General features: G+C 36.8%; 1 protein-coding gene across 3 annotated transcripts in view; it reads left to right on the top strand.

The window, feature by feature from the left end:
• Positions 1 to 27,397, top strand: part of SLAIN2 (SLAIN family member 2) — a 36,660-nt gene extending 9,263 nt beyond the window's left edge. Inside the window, exons 2-9 of one of the 3 annotated variants that reach the window (XM_086747129.1) lie at positions 1,075 to 1,223; positions 6,919 to 7,083; positions 8,551 to 8,712; positions 9,946 to 10,305; positions 12,822 to 12,959; positions 17,965 to 18,042; positions 22,890 to 23,208; positions 24,752 to 27,397. In XM_086747129.1, coding sequence (XP_086603255.1) covers positions 1,075 to 1,223; positions 6,919 to 7,083; positions 8,551 to 8,712; positions 9,946 to 10,305; positions 12,822 to 12,959; positions 17,965 to 18,042; positions 22,890 to 23,208; positions 24,752 to 24,818 — 1,438 coding nt within the window. In that variant the 3' untranslated portion in view covers positions 24,819 to 27,397. Of the gene's footprint in view, positions 1 to 1,074; positions 1,224 to 6,918; positions 7,084 to 8,550; positions 8,713 to 9,945; positions 10,306 to 12,821; positions 12,960 to 14,152; positions 14,212 to 17,964; positions 18,043 to 22,889; positions 23,209 to 24,751 lie in introns of those variants that run through there. The other 2 variants (XM_086747130.1, XM_086747131.1) reach the window with 2 other exon arrangements.
• Positions 27,398 to 27,610: the final 213 nt, after the last annotated feature.

Here is a 27,610-nt window from a genome sequence, read left to right as displayed (position 1 = left end):
GTGGTGTACAACCATATTCACTTGGAGTAAGAAGTCTGTCATTACTCCTAGAAGAAACACTCGTTTAACTGTTTCTATGTATGCATAAGCTCTAGAGCTGTAGATCTTGCGGTTCCCTGTCGTCTTTTCCTGAAGCGCGTTTCCAAGTTTGGTTCTAGTCCGAAGATAAGACTTAAATATCCCCATTTTGAGTGTGTGATTGGTTAGGACTTTTCCTTTAATCTGTTTGTTGAGAGAGCAGAAAATTTGAGCTACATTTCTGTAGCCTTTAAACTGGAATACTTCTTCAGTCATGAAATGCTGATGTTAAATAAATGAATGGAGATGCTGACAGGCAAAGGCCTTGGCATGTCCTGCAAAACAACATGATCTCATTGTTTCTCTCTACTCTCCGATGTGCATTATCTCTCTTGTTCCCTGTTTTTACTGCTTAACTGTATACCCCTTAGGACAGAGATAGTCCCTTTGTTCTATGTTCAAAGGAAAGCTAAAGGATCAGGTGGTAGGATACAAATTACAAGTAAAAATAAAATGTTTATTGTTCAAGGCTAGTGGAATAGTAGATGTGTTCCATGCACTTTAGCGCTGTTCCTTGGCTATTAAGATGCTTATCACTTGCCACATCTCTGTGTAGGAAAACAACAGTTGCATATTGCATAGTGCTTTATTTCACTCTTTTAGGTGAATATTACTTAAATCTGAAAAGATTAATCCCAATTTATACATTTATGTGGCATAGTGAAATTGTCCATATACGTAATATATCTGAAAAGTGAAGATTTCTTTTTTTTTTTTTTTTTTTCTTCCCCTGGAATATCAGTTGATATATCCCAGTGTAGCAATAAAGGCATCACTTCCTGCCAGAAGTCCTTGGGTAGCCATATGTTCTGAGTAGTATGCTGTATCCAAAATGTAAAGGTAAAACTTGTGCTTTCTTTATATTTTGGGATTGTACTGTAGATATAGTATAAAAATAGAAATAGCATAGTATGTGATATTTTGTTACGTGCCTGCTCTTATGCTCATTTTGTCTCTCTTCATAGATTTTTTTTTTTTTTTTCCCCTCCTTTTCAGGTTATATATGTCTCCAAAGAAGAAACTGACTCCAGTGCAAAAATGTGTCAGTCCATTAGTTTGGTGCAGACAGGTATTGGATTGCCCAAGTCCTGACATTGAATGTGCTAAAAAGTCACTGATCCACAGACTGGAACAGACGATGTCGGGTGAGTTCCTGCATACTGTCACCACTGGGTTGTACATCTTTATTCTGAAACAGAGTCAGAATTAGCTGATAAATAGTTGTGAGAGAAGAGGGTGAGATCCAGCAGTCACTTCTGTCTAAAGTTTTTGTTGTGGTTTGCAAATGGTAATTCATTCCAGTCATTTTCTGGACTGTATGAATAAAATTAAGGAAGCATTAGACCATGAGTCATGATTTCAGAGTTTTACGCTACTTCCATAGTTACAATTTGGTCAGAAGTTTTCAGGGATAAACAATATCCTTACCTTGGAGGTTTTCTTGTCTTATTTTAAAATAAAAGCCTTTATTAGACAACCGTAATTGTCAGATGCTTGTCAGTATGTTAACATGGAACTTAGTACTCTGCTAGTTGAGCTGTTTTATTTCATCAAGGGAAATGGAGGCTGAAGTTTGAGGAGGTAATACTGATTTATTTTCTTTCCGTTCCTGGTAATCTTGTCACAGTCACATTAAAAAATCCAGAGTTCATTATTCTTCCTTGATACAAATTAGTTTGTTGTATTCAAAGCTGGAGAAGAACTGAGCCTTTGGCCCTGTGAGGATGAAAGCCTGCATTCTCCACCCTTTTATTCTCAGCCTTTGATGTCAAAACAGCAGTAAAATGCTGAAGGTCTGATTAGAATTCTCTGTCCATCTGATTTCTTACTTATTTTAATTTCTTTGTTAGAGCCTGGTTTTATTTTTTTTAAGTTATGCTGAGACATAACTTACTTTCTTGCTATTAATATATTCTTTCCCTGTATTTCCATCTTTGTGGAGTCTTGTGCTACATGTGATCTATTTTTTTTTTTTTTTAACTGTTATCTTCAGGAATTAGCAGAATGACTGGACTTGAGCTAAGAAAATGTAAACACACAGTTCCGAGAGTGTTCCTAACTACCAGCTCCTTTACATGGTGATACATAAACTTTGTGCTGAGTTTATTTGACTGTAACTTTTTTCCCCTTGGATTCTTTTCTGGAGCAATTCAGTCTTTATTCTAGTTTGTACTAAAATAAATCTTAATAAAATTTTAAAATGTTGATAAATCACAGGAAAAGTCCATTTCTTATAAAAATTGTGAGTGTAATGGTGAAAGTGCCTTCAGTATGAGTCACCTTTGATCTTCCCCCATTTCTTGTGCTTTATGTATGCTGCCTTGATGAATATCTATTGACAATTTTCCTGAACAGTTAACATGATATATAGCTTGCTACAGGCAAAGGCTGAAATTCTGAACAATTAAAAGTATCCAGATCCCAGGGATTTATCAAAGATACAAGTTTGGGAATTTGAATACTACTGAGTATTTAGCACTGGATAGTAGTTAGGTTAAGCATGAACAATTCTGTTCATGGTTTAACTTCTTTTCAGAACTGAGTAGAAATCTTCCAGAAGTACCGCAAATTCTGTTACCCTTAGGGTATCTTTAAAAATTCTAGCATAGTTGAAGCAGAGTGGCAGGAAGCTTCCCTATGAAATGGACAAACTTGAAAGTCTGATCATTCAAGTGATGTGTCTAGGCAACGTTACCTCTTTTCTCCGTAGAGTTGAGACTCTGCCTCTGGCAGTGATACTTGCAAGAATACCACAGTTCATCTATAGTACTAACAGGAGAAAATATTAGCAGTAGAAGAGATGGGTGCTGATACTGCTGGTTGGAGCAGATTGCATGGAAAAATGAATTTGTTACAAAAATAAAATTGTCCTTTAGAGCAACCAGCCTGCTTACAGATACAGGGTAGCAGGAAGCTCCATTGGAGAAGGCAAGTAGTGCTGCTTGTAACCTTGTGCATGTGTTTCCTTGCTCACAGCTTCTGAAATGCCTTGTGACTTGTATTTTTCATAGTACTTGCACATCATGGACCCATCACTTCAGTTTATCAATTTCAGTTCCAGTCTCTGTGAATAAGGCTTTTCATACTACTGTTACTTTCTCTCCTGCATCCTTGTTGATGTTTCTTTTGTCGTGACTATTTTTTCTTTGTCAGTTCCTGTTGTTATGCCTTTCTAATCTGTTATCTTTTTGCTGTTTCTCAGTCTCAAATGCACTCTTGTGTTCCATATTTTCCTCTTCCTACTTACAAAGTAATCTTCTAAACTGTGGGCACTGAGAACACAAGATGCACAGTGCCTTGTTGCTAATTAGTTCAGGTTTACAGTTGCAGAGCGAGTCCTGCTCAGTGTTGGAAGTATGGTCAGACTAGAGTGAACCTTGGGTATGTTCTGGTGCAAAGACTTGCACTTGTTTGCCACACCTCAAGTCCCTGGTGAAAAGTGCAAGAGTGTGTTTCATGCTTCGTGAAAACCATGGCTTCCACCATATGGTGGTCTAAAATTGTGTAGGGGTAGAGCACATCAAGAAAGCAACTGCAGGAAGAAATACTAGGTGGAAAAATTTCTGGAAGAAATGCTTTCTTAAGACATAGTTGCACAGAATTAAAAAATAGTAACTTTGATCATGTTGCAGTTTTTACTGAGGCAACCTTTTTATTTAAATACTTGAAATCAAGCACATGATCACTATAGTTGGTAGGAGAACTGTGGGGCTCTGTGTAAAAAATGTTTTATTTTCTATGCTGAGCAAGTGTGACTTTTCAGTTAAGCACTGAGCTTATTCAAAACCAACCATCTTTTAGCTAACTTTGGTCTCAGTGATAGGCTTTGCTAATGACTGTTTTGAATCACTATGGGGACTGCTAGAATAAATTTGTCATTAATTGTAACAAAAATAAATATCAGGTCTCTTGCATTTGGAAAAGTTGCACCTGATTCATACAGTAGATCTTCTGAACCACCTAAGCGTGAGTTTTCTGCACTCAAATTTTTCTATTTTCTAGAGCAAAAGAGAGATTCAAGACCAATTTAACCAAATGTTGACTAAAATAAATTAGATGCTGCTTACTGTTTCTGAATGTTTTATAAAAGCAAAATTACATTAAAACAAAAATGGTGATCATTAACGCTCCCCTCTGGTGTTTTGAAAGCTAATGTGTAATCTTTTTGTAAGCTAAAGTTTCATCTAATATTGGCATCATTTTAATGTTAAAATGAGTTATCTGTCTTTCTAATGTTGTCTGACACACCTAATAAAGACCATATCTCTAGTTGTAAAAATAGTAATGTCTTCCGAAGTTACAGGAGCCCTTGTTGGAAAAACTTTCAGAATTTTAGGCCAGAAAAATGATTTGAATCCAGCTTTTTTTTTTTCTGAGGAAAATACAGTGCTGAGGAAGGTAGAAGTTCACGCTATCTAGGATGAAAACTGCTGTACTGTATAAAGTGTCATCGTGTACCAGAGCATACTTTTTATATGTAACAAAAATATGCTTTCTTTCATCTGAAGAAATCTGTATGTGATCAAATATTTTTGTATCATTATGGATGTGTACAAATAGCCTGTTTTAAAGATTCTACAGTAGTACAATTGTTTTCTAATTAGTGGTCAATATTTTAAAATACTTGTCTGTGTAATAAGTATGAAATAAAGAACTGTTGTGCAGACTTGCATTTAAGGGGGGTTTTATTGTCATTTTCGGCAAAAGATGAAAAGTAAATTTTTTTGGGCATAAGAACAAAGATTCAGTTGGAATAGATGCTTTGGGATTCCTATGTGAATGCCAGGAAAAACTTGCTATCAAAGGAATTGTCTCATCAGAGACAACCAGAATACAACTGACTCATAATTACTGGTTTTCTTAACTGAGCTTTGTAATAACATGGGAGATTTTCCTTCTGACACTCTCAAAATAAACTGAAGGTACCTCAAGAATACTCACTGGAATTCATTGAATTCACTAATTGCCGAAACTAGTGCATGTCATAAGACTTGCAGTGAAAGCTGGTATATAAACTTCCCATCCTCTAGAACTGTCTTTTCACTCTAATTAAAACACTAGTATTATTAACTGTTTTAGACTCCAGAAGGGATCTTTACATGAGGTGCTGAGGAATCTGCTGCAAAGTCAGCTTTTAATTTCTGCTGCTTCTGCCTCTCTGCTGTATTCTGCCATCCATTTGGTTGGACGATAAGTTTTTTGGACACTACTGAAAACTAATTCACTGATGTAATCGGTTAAAATACTCTAGATGTTTTTAACCTAAATCCACTTTAGTAGGCTGGATAATAGTGCAGCCCCCCCACTGCTTGTACTGAACAACTGAGGAGGTAGTGACCAAGGCAAAGTGGGGGGGGGGGGAGCTGAAGCAGGCGTTGCTGCTGAAAGCAGCATTTCATGCAACTGTAGCTTTTTGGCTTCTTGTAAGGTCCAAACAAACAAACAAAAAGACTCTTACACTGAATAAAAGGATTTTTAGTAAACAAATTGGAGTTCAGTTACTTCATTTTTTTTTTTGGTCCACTAGTATCAGTAGCCTAATTACTACTGCAGTAATTGAAGCCCTTTTTCAGTAACAGAAATGTCACAAAACACTGAGTAGCTTAATTTCTGCCTTTTTTTTTTTTTTTTTAAACCACTTGAGTATATTGCCATACATTTGTCAGACCTTTTCAGTTTGTAATACATGTGCATAGTTTTAATACTGTCATCTGTTAAAGAGAGCTTAATTTCTAGCAGCTAGGTGAGCTGCAACTTAATATAATCTAGATTTACATATGATAAAGTTTAGATCTCTAGCTTTCAGTTTAATGTTTTGCAATTTAATTTGTTCTTTGTTAAAATACTGACAAAATTCTGTTTGGCATAAAATACTTTCAGCAAGGAAGGAACTGATTTTACCAAAAGTGACCAAATTTCCTTTGGTTCTCACTTCCCCCAGAAAAGTTCTGTTTTCTGTTAAATTAAAATAAAATGTAGGCTTCTGAACAAAATAGTCATTTAAGTAACTGTACAAATCCTACACCTGGCAACTAGGAGAATTGAAAATCTGAAAAAAAAATACTGATAGTCTTTGCCATTGGTTAAAATTCATCTGAAAACACTTCAGCATTTAAATATTTACAATAAATAGAGGAAAGTACCCAATTTTAGATCTTAGATCTTCAACCCTCTATTGGGATTGAAGCCTATGGACATGAAAATCCCAAAGCATTAGAACAGGAGGCACACAGAAGGGAATAATCCTCCAGTCCGTTTGCTTTATTGTGCCCAATAGTTTCCTGGTACCCAGAAATATAAACATAACCATCTGCCATGCTTAATGGTTTTTCATTTTAGCGTATGCTTTGGGGAATTTTGTAGGTGGTATTGCTTAGTTCTGTGGTGCCAGTCTTGGGGTTACTGTTGAAATACTGTGTGACCTAGGCAGGTCTGGAATTCCAGAGAACTAGTCTTCGTGGTGTGCTCTGGTTTGTATGTAACTGTGCATAGGATGTATGTTAATGTAGCTTGGCTACTGCTGTCTTTTGAGTTGCTTCCCTCCTCCTCCCCAGTGCCTACACTGAACGTCTTGAAGTGATCAGTTATAGTGATCTTAGATCTGATTTTTACAAGGAAAATGTTTGTCACTATCTTGTTTTGCTCTTTTCTCCCCATCCTTCCCCCAGTATGGTTGTTTCTAAGGTGAAGAAGGAATCAGTTGAAGAATTTCCTGGTGACTGAAATGTTCTACTTGAGTTGTATAGTAATTAAATCACACTGAAGATACCATATAGTACTGTATTCGTTTTTCATTGGTTCCTTCAGTATAATTTGTCCCTTTCCTCCTCTTTCACACAGCTCTTAAGAGACAGAGTTTGTACAGCAGCCCTTTCAGTGCGGTCAGTTATGCGAACTCCTATAGTCCAAATACTAGTAGCCCCTACAGCAGTGGTTTCAACTCTCCCTCCTCAACACCAGTGAAGTCTGCTTTAGTGAAACAGCTCATACCTCCTGGTACCTCAGGTAAGTGTGTATGTGAGCGTCTAGTCTTTCCATTTCTTCCTCCTCTTCCTTTCAAAAATGTGCTCAAATAGATTACATTTGCATTGAACTACAGTAATAAAAATAACAAAAACTTGTCAGTCTTTTATAGAGTATTTGCGTTGTGCAGTGTTTAAGCTTTTTAGGAAAGGCTTTTCTACAGAGTTTCTGGCACAAGATGCCTTTAAAATGTTTTCTTTGGATGTCTATGTCCCTAAAATCACTGATGCTTATTAGCAGTTAGACCAAAACACGTTGCGTTGGTTCTGTGGAGTCCCAAAATACCTAAGCAACTTCTAGAACTAGCCCGGCAATTGACTGGGGTGTAAGTTGCATAGTATATGTTTAAAGGTTAGGTGTTGGTAGTTATAAAGTCTTTGTAACCATCCTGTTACTTATTAACGGAAACATTTGGTATGCAATATATCCACCAGTACCTCTGAGACAGAACACTATAATCTAAGGCAGAAACATGTATTTTAATTGAAGGTGTTCCACGAGACTTTGCAGTCAGCAATGTAAACACTCTTCTGGCAACGTTTTCTGCCTTTATTGTGCACTGTAGACACTTTCTTTGCATCAGAAAAAAAATGATGCCTGGAACATATCTCTGCTCTGAAGTCAGAATGTTGGCTTTTGTATATATACTTTAACTCAAGTTAGCTTGCAGGGAAGATGAAAAAACATTGCATTGACGATCCAACATGTCTGTAGTTCGCTGTGGACTTGTAAAGCCTGCATTGCAGTATATTCACCAGAGCCATTACCCGGGTTTTGTTTTAATCTATGTACCCCTGCTCTGCATTGTGTGCTACAATGCTGTGTCTGCCTGCAGAATGGAGAGACTAAATGTAACTGGCAACGGGGTGTCAGTCAAAAGGCAACAAATGGGAAGAGTTTTTCTGGTATGTTATAGTTTAGCAAAGGTGTGTACATAGAAGAGGTAGTATTTTCAGATTATCTGTATTTGAAGCATTCTGGACTGAATCAATATTCATTGGATCAGAAAGTCGTTATGGTCAAGAAAGATACAGTCAAATTGATGTCTTACGAAGTACTGTGCAGAGATGAGAATGAAAGCACAAATGGAACAGGTATGCAGTTGCTCTTTCTGTCAGAGCTGCGCAAACTTCATAGCAGTTGAAACTTGGTACAGGTAGACCAGATTATATGTCATTAATTTGGTTTGCCACCGTTATAATGATTCTATAAAGTTTCTTATTTTTAGAAGGTAATGGCTAAGCTCTGCTTGTGTAAATTGTATTTTCAGCCTCAGTTTGCCATCAAATGTTTCAAATGGTCTGTTGGACTCAATGTCTCGGTCATAATCTGTTTCGAGATTGACGATGCGTTTATTAGGAAAGGATCTACAGCTTGAGTTTTTGCTGTTGTGTTTTTTGTTGTTTTTTTTTTTTTAACATTTCTTGTTACTTTATTTTCGTTCTGTAGGTCATTTTAGAAGTTCAGCAGATAGAAATCCCCCACTAAGTCCGCAGTCCTCTCTGGACAGTGAATTGAGTGCATCAGAGATGGATGAAGACTCTATTGGGTCGAATTACAAGCTAAATGATGTTACAGATGTGCAAATTTTAGCACGAATGCAGGAAGAAAGTAAGTATTTTCTATCCTGAAAATGAAGGGGAGCAGTTGATTGGGTTTTTTTTTTTTAATAGAATAACTGCAGTAGCACTTGCTCAGCAGGAATGAAAAAGGTGTGTGGATTCTACTATGGATGTACACATGTAGTTCTCCTGAGAAGGCTGGCTAAGGACTTCTGCCTCCAGGATAAGGAAAGGAAGCTGCTGTGCAGAAGTATTCTTTAGGAACAGTGGACAAAGGAAATGCTGGAGAGAGTGTGAATTTGTAACATGTAATATATGCTAAAAGGATGGTTGTTAGACTGGAATGCTGCCTGCCAGCAGTCTTCTCAGGAGATATGTGCGTTCCCAATGTAATCCAGTCTTGTTGACATCAGTGTTTAAACCATGATTTAAATCAGCAAAATGTAAAGTCAATATGACAAAGAATAGTTAAGAAAAGCACCTATGTAAATATCTCTCTTTTATTATAGTTTTAGGTGAGACTTTGTCTTTTTGTCGCTCTAAAACTGCAGAAGGTGGTAGTAATTCCAGTTGTCTGACTAGATGATCTCCAGACTTTTTTATTGTGTACCCCGTAAGTGAAAAAAAAAAAACCAAATGCCAAACAGACATCTATTTTTTTAATAAATTATATACATGTACTACTCTATAAATATATTATGTAAGCAAAAATGTAAATTTTAAAAGGATGAGATAAAGATGAAATAAATGCTATTTAAAATATATTAGTAATACTACAAAATTTTCTTCCTGCACCCTAGTGGATTGTTTTGTGTACTCCGGGGGTGCATGCACCCCATTTTGGAGACCACTCGTCTAACAACTCCAGTTTCTCTAGGGGTAGCTTATTCTATAGCTTTTTTGTTACATTTACTAATACACTGCAAGAGACGTTTCATTGCAGCTGCTATAATGTTATAGGATGTTACATGATATCAAAATTAAGATGCAGCCTGTGTTGCTAGTATTCAGCCTGGGAGAGGAGAGGAACAAGTACACAACACACCAGTACTGCTGATGCTGCAGTAGGAGAAGGGGTGAGCTCACCTGCTTATTTCAAGACACTGTCAGCTGGTAGATAACTTTTTGGTACTGGTCTGGAATTAATTTAGTGCTTCAAATAAAAGGAGTTCAGGTGAGCCAAATCTGAGTTTGAGCCCTGGGTAGATATTTGTATGCGCTGTCTCTAGTTTGAACCATTTGTGGGCTGGAAGCAAGTAAACAATGTTCTCATTGTTGCCAGGCCTCCGGCAAGAATATGCAGCCACTGCTTCTCGGCGTAGTTCTGGTTCTTCTTGCAATTCTACAAGGCGAGGCACATTCAGCGATCAAGAGCTCGATGCGCAGAGTTTAGAAGATGAAGAAGATGGCACACATCACACAGTGCACCCTGCTGTAAGCAGGTTTTCACCGTCACCTCGCAGTTCTCCCTGGCCTTCACCAAAACAATCTCCAAGGAATTCACCTCGTTCCCGATCACCTGCTCGAAGCATAGAATACAATAGAGTGTCGCCCCAACCTATGATTAGCCGTTTACAGCAACCCCGTCTTTCACTTCAAGGCCATCCTACAGATTTGCAGACTAGTAATGTCAAAAGCGAAGGTAAAAAGCTCTGTCTCAAATTCATTACACAAGTAGTTGTGTAGTCCCTGTGAAGGATTTTGGTCAGTGTGCAGTGCTAAAACTATATGCCTGGGTAACATCATGGTTTAACCTCAGAGTTGTTGAAGAAAAAGCAGAGCAAGCAAAGCTTAAGTTCTGCTGAGGAACCCTTAAAGTCAGATGAGTTGAGAGGCTTATATTTATTTTAGATGCTATCCAGTCACTGTGTGTAATTGAATTCTGTGGTGACTGAGTTCTGTCTTTGGCAGGCAAATGTACTAAAATAAAGCAGAGCCCAAGGGAAACTATGATCCACCAGCAGAGTTAGGCCTTGCAGATGACAGAATAAAGTGCAGGGAAAGTAAAAGTGGTCAGATAAGAGTAACGTGGCACTTTGTGTGCTTGTAGCCTGTGAGCTGAATGCTTTCGTCTGACAGTGCAGGACTCTGAACTCTTTGAGCATGAATATAGCCTTAAAAATATTAGTACTTAAGTCATACATTTGTTGGATATTTTAGATATCTCAAAGCTGTGCAAACTGCTGCATAATAAAAAATAAAGCTTGCAGTAAACTTGGCGTGTTTATACTGTATTGACAGAGAACAAAATAATGTAATCTGGATATAATTTTGCTTCTTGAAGGTACTTTTCCTGGTAACAATCCGGCAGAAACTCTTTTAACTGGGCTGAAATTTCACAAGCATGTTCTAATTTTAACAAATGTAGTTGTTATCTGGCAAGTATAATCTTAAATTCAGAAAGAATATATATTTAGATATTAAGAATTCACCTTATCTTTTCATCTTACCTTATCTTTTCATCTTACCTTATCTTTTCATCTTACCTTATCTTTTCATCTTACCTTATCTTTTCATCTTACCTTATCTTTTCATCTTACCTTATCTTTTCATCTTTCATGTAAGATGGCTGCAGTAGAGATGATGTAGAAATGCATTTTCAAACATTTTCTTTTCTGGGATTTTTTTTTTGTTAGTTCTCGCTACTAATATAGAAAAAAAGTCTATGCTACTTATAGAATTTAATTGACTAAGAAATTCTAGAATTTTAATCAGGAAAATCAGTGTGCTAGGCTAGAGCTTTTGGGGAAGATGATCTTGCAAATTTAATGAACTATGCAAGAATATCTTTGGACGAGTTAGCTAAGTCTCATCTAATAATAGTGCTTTGGAGAAATTTTAGGTTTTATGACAATGTACAACAAAAAAGCTAATCAATTATATTGTGACTTAATTGAGAATTCCTTTTCCATTCTTTTTGGGGGTTTCATGAAAGTCTTAATGCATGCTAGATGAGCTACAACAAAAATATCCCATGAGAGGCAAGGTACCAAAAGCTGGTATCCCACATACCAGAGAGATCAAAATAGAGTGTGTGATCATGTGTTTCTGAAACACTTCCAGGGAATTATCTTGCAGTGGTTTTTGTGCAGTTGAACGTTGCTTGGATGTTCAGAGTTGATGCAGCAGCAACTAAAAAAAAGTTTTGTGATGTCTTCCTTTTTTTTTTTTTTTTTTTTTTTCCCCTCCTCTCTAGAATGATTAGAGGGAAATTTGGTTGACAGGGTTCAACAATGTACCAACTGCAGTGCAAAGCAATGCAAACTACTAAGTGCAGAAAGTGTACTTGTAGCAATATTTAGCCTATGAAGAGTCTTATTTCTGTTTTCTTTAGTGCTTGTGCATGATTAGTGTACTTCTTTTCTGCATCTCTATAGAATCAGGTTAGGCACTCATCCTGACGAGGTATCTGCAGTCAGCTATCCGAAGTATATCATCAGCCCAGCTCTGCATGGGTTGGAGATACACAGAATGTCATTAGACTTGAGAAATATTTAATGGCATCTTTTTGTATTCTGTGAGCAATGGTGCAAATTTTAGAAGACCCTTGAAGAACCAGTATTAGCTGAATAGATAGTCAAGTCATATGTGAAATATGAAGCATAACTGGACACTTCAGTAATTTTGAATGCTGTGTATGAGGAGTTTCTTTCCAAGTCGGTGGCTGTTACGGTTGTATAATGTGCTGATATGAGTGGGACTGGGTAGTCCTAAAAATGGACTCAAATAATTACTATGTGTTTTAATATTCAGGCAAGCATTCTATATTATAAATAACTTTCTAGGTAAAGACTTTGAAAACTGTGCAAAACCTCAAGTTAGGTTTGTCTGTTCAAATTCTGTAACAGTAGAACAAACCCCAGAGAATCGTAATCAAGCACACAATGCTTGACCTTTTTTCAGCACAGGTGAAAAATGTGTGTTCTTGCTTTTCTATATAAATATTTTGTATGTGATAGATCTGAAAATAATGTAGAACTTTAATTCAAGATAATAGAAGAACTGTAATGTAACAAAATATGCTTTCAAATTGCAGTGTAGTTTTACAAGGCTAACATTTTGTGCCTCTTAAATTTCACATTCAACTATGGTTTCATAACTTGAGCTTTGTCCAGCATCAGGCTACACGTTGTTGTATTTTTCTGTTATTTCATACAGAAAAACTAAGGCGTAGTCTTCCAAACCTGTCCAGGACATCTAACATCCAAGCTGAGTCTGTGAAAAACAGCAGAAGTGACTTAAACTTCCAAGTGCCAAATGGAGGAATACCTCGCATTCAACCTCAAGCCTCAGCCAGTAAGTACCTTTAGTGACACTTCAGCATATATTTCAGATTTAAGTGATGGTACTCGGCTATCTTTTGGTTTCCTGGCAAAGAGAAACACTGCATGCTACGCTAGAGATGCTAATAATGATTTTTATTCTTACCTGTGTGAATCTGCTTTTTTGCTACAGAAAATCTGGTACTCGTTATATTCAAAGAATGTCTGATCACTTATTAAGGTATCATTCATAGTTTCTTAAAAGGATATGTAGAAGTACTTTAAAGAGTATAAATACAGTAGTTAAACATTTCAGAAACCTTTTATTTTCTGTGATTTACAGAAGATATAATGCTCTATACTGTTGAATTTTATTCTCAGGCTACAGAAACTTATTAGGCTAGGAAAATATGTACCTAGATGATGTTTACTGCTTTTTAAGATCAGTGAAACCTGATCTGAAAACATTCATGCAAGTTTAACCCTTGCTTGCACTTTCTTTTCTTCTTTTCCTTTGTCACCTGGAAATTACATATTCCGTTGCAGATTTTATTTATTTTTTTAAGAGTCAGTTAATACTTAGAAAAGGTTTGGATGAATCTGTGTCCCATGCAACAAATTTACACCATTGCTGGGCAAGTGGCTGCTAGTTTGCCCAAAAGTGAACTGCTGATACAAGAAGTCTCTTGAAAATGGTGACCTTAAAGAAGCCAAAGCAAATGAAACTTAAATATTCAGTGCTTCTTTATATGTCAATATTGACAGTTCCTGTTTTTTAAATGTTTCCTGACCATTTTATTTTAAAAGAAGTTTCAGAATTTAATAACCTTGTGTGACATTTTCAAGGAAAGAACACATTATGAATATTATTATGTGTAGAGCTTTGAACTATAAAAGTTCTGTGGTAAAAGTTCATCAGTAATCTAAATATTTGGTGAGAAATGTAAGATAATATTTGTGAATGAAACTTTTTTTTTTTACCCACGGAACAGTAAAGGCATACTGGCAATCTTAGTTGGCCTTGTTAACTGGTCCTTTCAAAACAGTGTCTTAAAGCAACCAAATGCAGTTAAATACAGAATAAGGAATACAGACCATGCCAAAGACTTCAAGATTTCTGTCTTTGTAGTGACTAGGACCAGGTGTAAATGTTGTGTGGATAGTTGGTCCCAGGTGTGTGATACTGTAGCCAAAGTAGTTAGTGTGACCTTGTGATTGTTCATACAGGTCACTCCCGCATCCTTTCACCTTGCATCCTTCTTCCACTGTTCACAAGCACTCTGAAGGTGAAGTTTACAACTGAAAGGACTGTTATGTGTTAGGCAGGCTTATCAAGCTATAAAACACTTGGAGCAGTTGGACACTAGCTTTCCAACTGTGTTGGTTTTGTGACAGGAAGAATAATCAAAATGAAAGAAAATGAAGGAAAAAATTTCATAAAAATATGTACATATTTTATTTTGTGTTTTAAAATTAAGTGAACTGGGAAGAGAAGAGGACAGCTTAGTTGGCTAGAAGGCTATTTCCAGTATTAAAAGTATATTCACAGCGAAACTTTATGGAAAGATCAGACAGAAGTCTCAATATTCACTTGACTTCACTGCAAGAGCCAAAGTAGTGTGACTTACGTTTATACATATATAATTTTTTTCAACTTGTAGATGCATTGAGAATCACAGAGTCACAGAAATTACTAGGTAAATTTGCTTGCCTTTCATGGGAATCTTTCCCAAAATATGAACCACTTTAGACCAACTTACATTTAAATGTAAGTTAAGTGTCATTAATAAAGCCCAGATTTCTAGCTTTTACAGTTTCCCTGCTCTTACAGATGTTTGTCAGAGTCTTGCTATTGACAATCGTAAAACGGTTTGTGTATGAAGTCAATGAGTAAGTATCTTTACTTAGTCTGGATTAAAAAATTTTCTGCAAAACTGTACATTGTATAAAAATTTCCAGAATTGTGTCCTTTTTCTTGTATACTTTTTGTTCTATTGGTTTTATATGTTGTCACCTTGCGCAAAGCACTGTTAAATTGCAGCAAATTTTTGTTTTCCCTTGGCAATGACTTCTGGGTGTTGGGATTCAAAGCTTCCTCATATACCTGCTAGTGTTGCATGAGCTTACCTTTGCAAGGATGCTGGCTTGCCACCCGAGGTCACTATTTTTCTCCTTGTCAAAGATTTGCTGTTCATCATTTACTTGCACATTTGCTGTGGCTGCAATACTGAACTTGCTATGGTTGCTGGCGTTCAAAAATGAGTTAGGAATCCAGTAAGTTTCTGAAAAGACAATTCCTGTTGTGGTTACATAGGCAAATTGTACACGCTTGCTTAAAGAGTAGAGGGAAGACACAATCTGTTTAGAGGTACAACTGTAAAACATTAAAACATTTGGCATTTTAAGTTTTAGCTGTAATGTGGTAAAAAATCCAAATTCTTCTTGAAAAGAGATGGAGTGAACTAAATAGTTGCAGCTCTTAGAATCTTCATTTACATCCGATTCTCCGTGCCATTATGTAGAAAGTACTTTTTTATATGAAAGCTATTAAATATTTCACCACAAAACACTGGAAGAGTAATATTTGTATTCTTCAAGGCATAGGTATCTTTACTTTAAAGTGTTAGAATGATGGAAAGACTCTGTATTTGCATCCTACACCACATAGATTGTGCAAAGCTGAACTTCTAGGGTGGCTTCCACAGAAGAGCAACGTGCTTTCTAGTGGATTGTGTGTGATACTTTTGAACTTACTGGTGCTATTAGCACATGGATGTGAAATCTTTAAGCAGAGTGAAATATAATACTTTTTGAAAAAGCTAAGCTGTAGGTTGTTCAAACTATCAGTAAAGTAACTAGTCTGCTTGCTAAGATCCAGCTGCTTGGTGTGGTCAGAGTAAGAGAAGAAAGTGTGTGTTTTGAGGAAACAGTATTCCAGTTCAGTTGATCAGAAGTAAACGTAACTGCGTGTATTTAGCATGCACTGCTTGTGACAGGTAATGTAAGGGCATATGGAGCATTTCAAGAGGAGCAAATAGTGTGGATAAGCACGCACTCCACGCTTATCTCAAACTGCATGTTGACTCAGCGTTGCTCAGATTGCACTGCCTGAAGTCCTTTTCAGTGATTCAGTGCACAGAATTGTTTCACTATTGAGTGTCTATTTCCTGGAGTCTCCACTGAGAAGGAAGGAATTTTATAATATATATTTTAAATCCTTTCCTGTCATCCCACATCTCTGACTTGCCAGTAGTGTAAATAATGATGGGGGAAGAAACGTGGTGCCATGTGCAGTAGCATATTTAAATCTAACTGAATGAATTAGAGCAAACTAAATTCAAGAACATAAATATGAAGGAAGAAGCTGTTCTTCATTTTGTGTGGTATAACAAAAAACACTGATTCAATAAAAAATGGTATAATGGAATACTTGTGGACAGAAACATTCTGGCCAGTGGTCTGCTTCACTAAATTCCTAGGAATTGTGCTCATTTTTAAACATCGTACTGTGCTTAATTGGCTGTTCATGGATATGCCTTTAAAAAAGTTTATAGCAAGACCGTGTGCCAGAAGTTGAGTAAGAATTACATATTGCCACGTGCTTTTTTGCGTTAGATTCTAGTTGGTAGAAGGAATAGGTTTGTTATTCTTAATAGCCACAGGCAGCATTTTATCACGTTTGTAAACACTTTAATTCCTTTTTGCTGTTCGTTGAATTTGATAAGTTTTAGTTAGTTATTAAGACTAAAATGAATAGACTGCCTACTCATATTTTCAGAATGAAGGTAAAACACATGATGAACTTTTATAGTTCACAAAATATTGTGAATTTCACACTGACTGAAGGATAGGAACAGTTATGGCAATTATTATACGCTATCAAGTTTAGAAAAGGATTAACTAATACTATTAGGATTCTAATTGTTCTTCCTCTACCTATTTTGTAGTTATATTCACCGATTGGTGATAGGATTACTGAGCTTTCTTACTCAGGATCAGCATCTTTATGCACAGCTGTTCCCCATCTTTCTTCCTTCTCACTATGGAAATAAGACTTCCTAGGGCAGTCAGTTTTACGCTGGTATAAAACTCTGTACACTCAGGTGAGCAGAGATGTTTATTCATACATTATCATTTTAAGAAGCCTTTGTGTAGGCAAAGCTTTATTTCATTGACCACTTTAGTCCTTCCGCCTCTTAAATATGCTGCAGTGAAAATACGCTGAGTTGATGTGTTCCTTCTGGCAATAGATAATTCTTTCCTTGCCAAGATTCTACAGCTCTTGGAACATTGGCTTCTCTCTTGGTAACTGGTAAGTAGTGAGGTCATTTCAAGGCAATATCAGCCCTTGAACATTATTAGAAAAAAAAGGCAGGACATAGGAGCAAAGCAGCAATAAAAAACAATTTCTGTCATGCTGTCTACATGCTGGCAGGGGATAATTCTTCAAACTTAAAATTCTTCATTTTAAGTTTGAGTCCTCTTTCAGACCCTTTTGAAGAGAAAAGAGACGGACATCTCGCAAAACAGTTTATGTTTGCATAGATGAAAAATAAAATTTGTTTACATGATCACACTTAGACAAAGATTTATACTTTTGTATAGTGTTAGAAATTTTTTTGAAAACTTTAAAATGAAAAGTTTAGTTTTGCTAGGTCAAATATGATAGTTTAATTTTCATCTTTGTATCTAATCTTGCACTTTATTGCTGTGGCATGTTTGCTAGGTGGCTTGTTCTCCCTTTGGTGTATTAATTTTTTTTGTCTTTATGGGCTTTTTGCCCTGCAAGAAGCTTTTCTCTTACAGAATCTGCACATTTTGCACTGCAAAATTTCTGGCACGCTCCTCTGTAACTCTTTGCCATTAAGAGCAAGCACCATTAAAAAAAAAACCCACCACTTCCAGAGTCATAACAGCTTTTTGAGTGTTTTACTCACTCTGTTCTTGATGCTTCACACGTGGATGCAATTCTGAAATTCCCAGTAAATGTAGGTTTTTTGTCTTCTTAGACAAATATAACACTTCTTGTCTTTCAACAGCTCTGCAAAGGCAGAAAAATTTTCCTCGTGCTGCCTTCAAAACCAAACAGTTTCTTCAAACTCCATCTACAAAAGGAGGTAACTAACTTACAACCTCTTATCCAGTTCCAGCAAATCCCCGATAATTGTTCACCTGCGTTAAATCTTACGTATTCTAGATCAATGAAATTGCTGTTGCATGTCGAGATTAACCAAGTGGTTCTTGCTGTATCAAAGTTAATTTTTTGGTCTAAGCATTAAAAATACAACCCTGCATTATATAGGAGAAAAAGTTTTAAATTGGATTTTGAGATAAAATCCAAGGATTGATGACTTCTGACATAAATCAGGAAATGTGGATTAGAAAAGTAGACTCCTGAATCCCTATTCATTAGGGCTACATTTGGATAGGAATTTTTAAATTTTAAAATACAATTTTTAAAACAAAAGGTGTAAAAATTGTTCTTTCTTTGATTATGCAAAAATATGCAGGCAAGTGGAAATACATCCTTTGTGCTAGAAACAAAAGCTAATGAGTTTGTCTTTGAAAAGATGAGCATAGAATCTCAACTTGTTTTGCACGTACATGTGCACAAGCTTGCCCTTTCTCTTTTCCTCTCAAAACTGGAAGATTAACCCAAACATACAGTAATATAGATTTGTATTTTTTTTCCTCAAGGAATTAGAGACTATTGTATATAATATTCCACTTTGCTAGCAGCTGAAGCCGGCTTCTTTATGATAATGAAATATATTGAGTCTCTAATCCAATTAGACAAGTTTTAACTGCTTTTTAATTAATTGTGGCAGCCTTGTATGTGACACTGCCTCAGTTTCACTACTAAGGTAAAACAGGTTTGTGATTTTGCTTTTAAGCATAGCTGGTCCTGTTGTCTGTTACAATCTAGAAGATCTCATCTTAAAAATCATATTTCACCTGAGACCAATTCGTAAGCTCTATATACGCTAGAATCCTTTAAGGATTCTAAGAGTCTTTCGTGCAGATACTGAGGGTGGCTGACAAAATGCCTGCATTTCTCAGTGTCTTAACAACGCTAACTTCTTTGAGTAAAATTCATTCCACACAGAAAGTTTTAGCAAAGTATAATGACTTTAAAACATTCACATGGCTAAATAGAAAGTCTCTAAGAGTCTTCATAGTATTTCATACCAAACAGAGAAAAGTTCTCTCCAAGTTCTGTTTGGGCATAAGACCACCATCTTAATTCCTCTGCAAAGCTTTCCATGCTGTCTTTCCAATTGGCCATGCCTTCACCTTCATCTGGATGTCTGGAACACTTATTAGGTCGATGGCCTAGACTAGAGTGTGGAAGCATACAGAAAATTAATGTCTCTTCAAGTTTATCTTATCTGTAAAATTGTATTAAACCTTACAGAATGAGGAACTGAGCATGTTGCACCGCCAGTTATGTATTCCAGTTTGTAGCTGCTGTTGTTCCTCACTGCAAATGAGGACCCAACTTGTGCTTTTCAGTTATCTGCTATTTTGTAGTCCTTGATGTGCTGATTTTCTTGCTTCTGATCTGAGCTTCTCACAAGTATAGAAGCATTATGCAGTAATGAAATGAAGACTTCTGTTTCCAAGGAATAAACAACTATGAGCAACAATTAATTTTAGTTGCTTAAAATACTGCTGATTACATAGCTTGACACCTTTCACACACAGATGCTGGCTTTCTTTTTTTTTTTTTTTTTACCATTTTGTGTAAAATGGTTCAAAACAGTTATACTAACTCTCTACTTCACCGTAACAGTCTGGTATGAGTCAGATCACAGAAACATAAAATGGTTTGGGTTATATAATCCAACCCCCCCTGCAAGAAACAGGGACATGTCCAACCAGATCAGGTTGCTCAGAGCCCCATCCAACCTGGCCTTGAATGTTTCCAGGGACGGGGACATCTACCACCTCTCTGGGCAACCTGTGCCAGCGTTTCACCACCCTTGATGTAAAAAACTTCTTCCTTATATCTAGTCTGAATCTACCTCCTTCTGTTTTAAAACCATTACCCCTTGTCCTATTGCTACAGACCCTGCTAAATAGTTTCTCCCCATCTTTCTTATAAGCCCTCTTTAAGTACAGAAAGACTGCTATAAGGTCTCCCTGGAGCCTACTCTTCTCCAGGCTGAACAACCCCAGCTTTCTCAGCCTGTCCTCATAGGAGAGGTGCTCCAGTCCTCTGATCACTTTTATGGCCCTCCTCTGGACCCTCTCCAACAAGTCCATGTCTTTCCTGTATTGAGATGACAGAACAGTTTATTGATTCCCATCACTTACCTCATCTGTTCTTTCGTATTGGTCTGAATCATCTCATCATGATGGTTATGATTTAACATCTGCATTAGACTTGATTGTGGTTTCAAGCTGGTGTGCAGCAGCTGCCTTTGGGGTACAAGCCAGATAAGGTTGTAGCTTCACAGCGTCATACTTTGCCAGGTTGGGATCTCCTGCTCCCTGCCCACAATCCAAGACAGAATCCAGAGGGCGGGAAATTTAAATGTTGTAACCACACAGTGCCATTTATTTTTATTGATGCCAGATGTCTTAATTGTAATTGGCTGTAGTTGTTTGGTTTCTAAGGAGATGGAGTTGTGTAAAGCTGTTAAGCACTACCCTTACACATTTAAGTTTTTATTAAACATGGTTCAGCTTAATACATACATATTAAGCTGATAGATTTATACATGCATATACAATTATCAAACAGTCTTTGACTAAGGCAGTACCTCACTCTTTGTGATCCAGTCTTACAAATAGGCCAAACTGAGTTTTATTAAATATCCAGAACTGCTCTAAGACAAAATTCTTTATTTGTAGAACAGAATTATTAGGCAGTTTGCCAGAGATTGCATCATGTGGACTGCTTTGGAGATCACAGCACATTGGAAGACAATTCATTCCTTTATGTACAAGAATGAATAGAGCTCTCAGCAATGTCTGCAATGCTGTACTGACAGGAAACTTTTTATGAATTGACAGCTCAAGTTGGAAGCATGGTAAAATATGGTCAACAGAAAACTGGAGAGAATGGAGAGGATTAATTTACTGGATGCATATTTTCACTGGAAATGTGACAAGGTTTCTTCAGTTACAGCTTTTCATTGCTTATATTCTGTGCCTAAAAACCCTTTTCCCCGTTGTGCCTATAAGAGACCCAAAGCTGTATCCAGTTTTTAGATACTGTCGTTGCTCTGTTTTGTCAGTGGCTAACGTGATGCTGCATTTGTGTTCCAAGCAAGTGTTGTAATGAGAATTTCAGTGATAAAAGCTCCCTATGTTTACACTGTAGAATCCCGTGGAAATGCTGCAGGTTATATTGCACCAATGTTACAGGCAGTGTCACATTTTAAAAACTTCTAACCTGTAATCTGTCTCAGTTCTAGGAGCACTTCACTGCTGCTCTTGTCCAGTCATTCTGCTGTTAATGCTTTCCTTAATCCATCCTCTGGCTTGACCCAAGGTTTTTATTTTAAGGGGTTTTATTTATTCTCCTTGCTACTTACCAGCTGTCATGTTTTATTGACATCTCTGCCACCTTTGTCAGCATTTCCCATGAGCAGCTTCAGGCTGTGTTTGATGTCACTATCAGTAGAAAGGCCCTCTTGGATAATACAATCAAATCCAATTCACATCTCTAATGAGGCACAATTAATCTTCCTAGATATCCCCTATAAGAAGTGGCTTCAAAATACAACCTGAATGTAAACTACCACTTCCTCTGTACCCCATTTAGGATGCCACGTTTCTGTCATTACTCATCTCTTCTCTCACTCCTCATGTTCTTAGTGCATCTACCTTGTAAAATGATAATAAAAGCTATGTGAAGGACCGTCATCTTTATGTACACCATCTGTCAAAGAGGATGCAACTTTGGTCTCTGCGTAAAAAAAGTTTATTTAGTGGAGGAAAGAACAGTTCATGCAAATTCATTAAATGTAAACATGATTGTTCTACTTTTCCTGATCGGTTTGATTTTGCTGTGTTGACTGTTACTGAGCCACCCTAATCAGTTTGAAAAGCCAGTGAAATTCCACTTAAGTATGAAGATGATGGATTAGTTTCAGTGTTCTGTTTAGTGATACCTTATGCATAATTGGAAAATATTTCTCATACTCGTGAAGAATTGTGCTTAAGGTTTGGCATTATCAAAGAACTGTTGAATATTGTGGGTGATTAACCTTTCCCAGAAAGGACTTGATAAAGGCCTTACATACTAACTCAGATACAAAGTGTTTGAATACAGATATTAGCTATACTGATAATTTAGATAATGTTGTAAGAAGAGGAAGACTATAAATTGTTATACCGGTCTGCATTAAGTTTCATAACGGGACTTAATCTCTTTGGGATTGGTGGTTGGCTGACCTGATCTTCCCCCCACCGCCTTCAGCCAGTAAATCTGGGATGTGACCATATCTTTAGGTGAATTTTAATTCAATTGATTTGATTAAAAGGAAGAGCATAAAAGAAACACTAAGATGCGCTGCTCTCAGAATTTCATCATTGAAGGCTAATAATACACACTTTGAATCTATTTGAAGACTGTAACACACTAGAGTACTGTATTCTTCAACACGTTCTTTCAGGGACGGGAATTAGGTTTACATATTTTTGAAGCAGTTAAATTTCTTCTGTTCTGTTTCTTTTGACTTGACTGATATAATGGTTAAAGCCCTACTAGTATTACATATAAAACCAGATAGATAAATATTTCTAGCTAGCAAGTGGGACATTAAGAGTTATGATGTCAAAAACACGTGACAAAGAGGACATCTGAATTCCTGTTTCTCATTGCTGCTTGATTGGCTGTATTCCATTACACATTCCATATTGTTTGAATATTCACATACAGTAATTTCTTGGTTTTAATTTCAGTTATATTGTAACTTAAGCTTGAAAGTAACATCTGTATTTTATTTTCCAGTACCTTCTTCAAGTAAATTCCGCTCACCTGCAGCACCGTCTCCTTTAGCTCTTCGACAACCAGTGAAAGCATTTAGTAACCATGGACCCGGTTCAGTTGCTTCTCCAGAAGCCACACAGCTGACACACAGTAGTTCTTCATCTGGGCCTCTTGCAGCTCAGAGTTCAGGCTTGCCAAGCCCTGCCAGCAGCATTAACAGTACTACTTTTACCAGACCGGCAGGGACAGCAGGGATGAGGAGTGGTTTGCCCAGACCCAGTGCCCCTTCTACAGGGGGCATCCCAGTGCCTCGTAGCAAACTTGCACAGCCTGTTCGGAGGTGAGTATGTGATGGGAAGTCTTAGTTTGAAGCTTTCGCAATTAATTTTCTACACTGTGTATTTGTGCAATTCTTATTTTGATCTCAAGGTCTTTAGAACGGAAATTGAGACCTCCACGTGAAGTATTGGCCTATGTTTCCAAAACAGTTTTGAAGCAAAACTGAGAGAAAAAGGCTCTTGAATTAGAGACTGAAAGTGAAGAAGTGAAAGTTAAATATATAATGAAAGATACTGAACGAAGTAAATCAAGTGTCTTAGTCTGGGCTGAGAAGACAATAAGGATTTGTCTGCCTGTGGTAAAAAGTTATCAAAATAGAGCTGGCAAGTGAAAATTAATTTGTACCACTGAGAGAGACATTCTGAAGTCAGAACTATTTTCCTCTTGTAATCCATAAGCCAAGCAGTGGTACCATGGTGAGAACAGTTTCTCTCCTTGAGCAGCTAGAAGCTGGAGGAAGGAAGGCACACGAGGACAGAGGAGGCATCTGTAGCATTTTCTAAACTTACGTAAAAATCAGTGCAGTTAACCCACAGGACAAGAGAATTTTCAGCTTAAACATAATCACTGTGTGCGCACCCAGCCGTAGGAGTTGCTTAATGTCAGTGTTTTGGAAAAAAACCACAAGAGAGACAGGGTATTAGCTGGAAAGGCTACATGGACAGTTTGTGTTCAGGAGAATCAGAAGGAAGTAATGTGTAATTTAGAATATGTGCTCTTAATGCCATGCTAATATGGATTTTCACTGAAGGTGTCAAGTGGAAGCCAATGACATAAAAAAGCAGTCATCCATGAGAAATATTAAGAATCTCCTTAAAGAGAAAGGATAAGCAGTTGGTCTCCAGTACCATAAAAAAGATAAACCAGCTGTAAATAGCAAAGCAGAAGAGTTCTGCCCAGCACGCACTGCAGAGCAGGGGAATGACAAGCGACTGTCGGAGTACTGACTGTTTTGCATTCCAGCTGCACTGTCAGCTGTATGAAACTTTGTGTAATAAAAAGCAGTTGTTTTTGACAGGAAGTTCTTAATAGTAGAGAAGTGTGGTTGTCTAAATCACAATTTGTCTAATAGAAACGTGTTTCAGTTACTGCACTCATACATGGGAGGTTTTTTTAAAGTTTACGTACATGATGCTGTATCTGTACACAATGCAATAATGAAGTATCTGTGAATGTTAAGATTTTGATGTAAGCAAAATGTAATACTATAAACAAAGATTTCCCTGTTTATACATCACTGAAAAAAAAGAAAAGGCTTATATTTTTAGGTGGTAGCAGATTAAATTTGTATTCTCACAGAGTGTAATAGCAAAAAGGTCTCTGTCTATTTGTGCAGATGTTTTTCTGACGTGGTAGTTGCCAAGATACAGCACATAGAACCTGAAACTGAAAATACTTTGGGGTTTATCTTAAGTAAACTGTATTGCAGAGAAGTAACTGAGTGAAGTGTATATTTTAATTATTTATAAAATGTTTAAATTCTTATGTATTGTAGGAGACTTTGGCAGTTATGTATGACTGAAAAATATCTCATTTTATTTTAGATCATTACCTGCTCCTAAAACCTATGGCAACGTGAAAGATGAGAGTTGGAAAGATGGCTGCTACTGAGCTGCAAAGTTTAATGCAAAGTTCCAGTGCTCATGGATGCTTCCTCACCAGGCTAAAAGACAGCTTGATTATACAAACTGTTCAGATGTGACTTTTGGGATTTGTAAAAATTCCAGACCTCTCTGTCTCTAATTAGCACAAACTGGCAGAGATTATAAAGCAGCACTTTAATGACATCTAACATCAGATGTTTGGTGGTCATACAATCACTTCTACATTAAATTGCTATGAGTTCTGGGGTTTTTTTATTGCTTGCTAAAAATGTATCAATATGAGCATTTATGACAGTGGCCAATGTCTGGGCAAAAACCTAACGAATGCCAAAGAAGTGCCCATCTTGAAAAACAGCAAGTAAAACAGTCAACTTACATTGTCCAAAACTTCATTTTCAGCCTGTTTTAATTCAGCAGAAAGATTGGTGAATATGTACTATTGAAACAAGACTACGTTATTCAGGGCAGATATTCTGAGTGCAGACTGCTACAGTGCTAGTGGAACGTTGCTTTTAACAATTGTGTGAGATTCTCATTGAGGAAAGTGGTACGTACGTCCTTCAGAAAGAATCAGAAGTTACTCTGGAGGATTAGGCAGAACAGTAAGTAGTAGCCATGGCTTTTATTAACATTAAAGGGTTGAATGTAGCAGACACACACACATGCAATAGTATAGATTGCATCTTTCCTATGTTGTTTTATCAGCTTTACATGCTCTTACATGTTTGATTGCCAAAAGGGCTTACTATCAGTTGTACAATCTTTCTAACCTTAAAGTTCCTGGCTCAGGAAACATGGCCTTTGCTGTTGTCGCCACATTTTTAACACATAGCTCGCTATTTGGGGAAAACTTTTTTTATAGCAGGTTTCCTTACAAAGGAAAGAGCAAGTAATAATGTTAATTTGTTCTAATACCATCCCACTATGCTTGCAGCCTGGAGCAACTGTAAATGCTGATAGTTACAGAGAAGGAAACACAACTATGCACTTGTAACATACAAATTTTAAGGTAATGAGTTGACTCTTGATGCCAAATGATATTCATTTAGGTGATGTTCCATGGTATGAGGGAGTTTTCTGTATCCTATTTTTTTACTTTCATCCATTTCTTAAATTGGTTTATTTTAAATTGTAAATATTTTTACAGAAGATATTGCCCATGTAAGTGTTTAAATATGTACTTTGCCTTACATATGTGTATCTTACATTACTGGTAACAGAATATGAAACCTGCTATGTCTGTTTACAAGCTATGAAATTCCTCTGGTGGCTCTGACTTATTCTAACACGTTTGCTCAAAACAACTCATTCATATATTTAGCATTTGAATTGTTGTTTTCTGTTTTGGAAGATACCATGCAAACATTTGTAACTAAAGTTGTATTGGGGGGACTAGTTAAATGGAAGGGATTTTGTTTGAAGCTTTTTCAGTATTTTGGATGTACAGTTGATGAAGTAAGAGAATGTGAATGGTATATCCTTTGTGCAATGACTGACGAACACTACAGGTTGGATTGGACAGTATGTGGCCTTCAGCCCCATTAGTATCTGAGTTTGGAACTGCTGGTGTATTTTTACTCCCACTATGAAGATGATGACTAACCCTGAAATTCCAGCACTTGAATTTCAGGCCAGCATTCCTGGATGAAAAGCCATGCAATACTGCGTGACTTGGAAAAAGCCAAATAGGAAGGAGTGGAGAGTAATTTGCAGCTCTAATTACTCAAGCAAACTTTAGGTTGATGAATGACTTTGCATGCCGGACCAAGATCTGTGTGGAGACCTTAAAGTTGGGGTATCAAATATACTGTAATTCAGTAAGATGTCAGCAGGTGTGAAAAAAACTACCTTGCACCAGTAGACTAGTACATACCACTAATCTAGCCTTGTGCCATTCGCTGGCACAGGCAATGGATGTCACTTAGTATCTCATGTACTATTAAGCAGAAGAGAGGACTAGATCCCATGTGCATACGCTCACTAAAGCCTGGATTTTAACATTTCAGCATTTTACAAAGCAATGCTGCAGAAAGGCAAATTTTAACTGGTGGATTTTATCAAACATTTGATTGACTTTTAAAGTTAGTTTAGATGATGATATTGAGGGGTTTACCATCGCTGCATCGAACTGTTGTGTATGTTTCCTTAAGTTAAGTAACTCATCACTTGGGTAAGTTCAGCTTAAGTTTCATAAGGTTTCTTTTCTCTGCTGTTCACCCCCTGAAATACAGCAAACAAATTCCTGCAAAGACAGACTGTCTGTTTACTAGAAGGCCTTTGTGCATTACCAGTTTATTGATATCAGGAAATCACGGGGCTCTGTGTTTAGAGATTTACGGCAAAAGTGTGGACATACAGATTTGATAAACTAGTGCCTATGATTTACTTAACTTATGTTTGATATAGTAGTAAGGGTTTTATGAATGTGGATTACTTTTTTTGTGCCAGCAGCTCAGAATTGTTGTATGTGTGTAGGCAGAAGGACTTGTTCTGCTTCCAAAGTTATTTAATTTTTTTTGTGTTTGAATGTTTTTGTAAGTGTTGAAAGTGTAAAAAAAAAAAATATAAAATATTCTTACCACAAAATACCTCCTGGATCATTATTTTTATAACAAATAGTTTTTTTAAAGCTTTTAGAAATTCAGAGGGTATTGTTTTAGGGCTTGGGTTGGATTGTTTTTCAAGAACTGTATTCACTTTTCCAGCAGTTTCTGCCCCCTGTAATTCATGGAGTACAACATGAAAATTGTGATTTCATTGACAGACTGAGATAGGCTTGTGTTGTGCCTCTGCTCTGGA

The sequence above is a fragment of the Chlamydotis macqueenii genome, chromosome 4, assembly GCF_036417535.1.
Source record: "Chlamydotis macqueenii isolate bChlMac1 chromosome 4, bChlMac1.mat, whole genome shotgun sequence".
Classification (NCBI taxonomy): domain Eukaryota; kingdom Metazoa; phylum Chordata; class Aves; order Otidiformes; family Otididae; genus Chlamydotis; species Chlamydotis macqueenii.
This window is presented reverse-complemented; position numbering and strand designations above follow the sequence as displayed.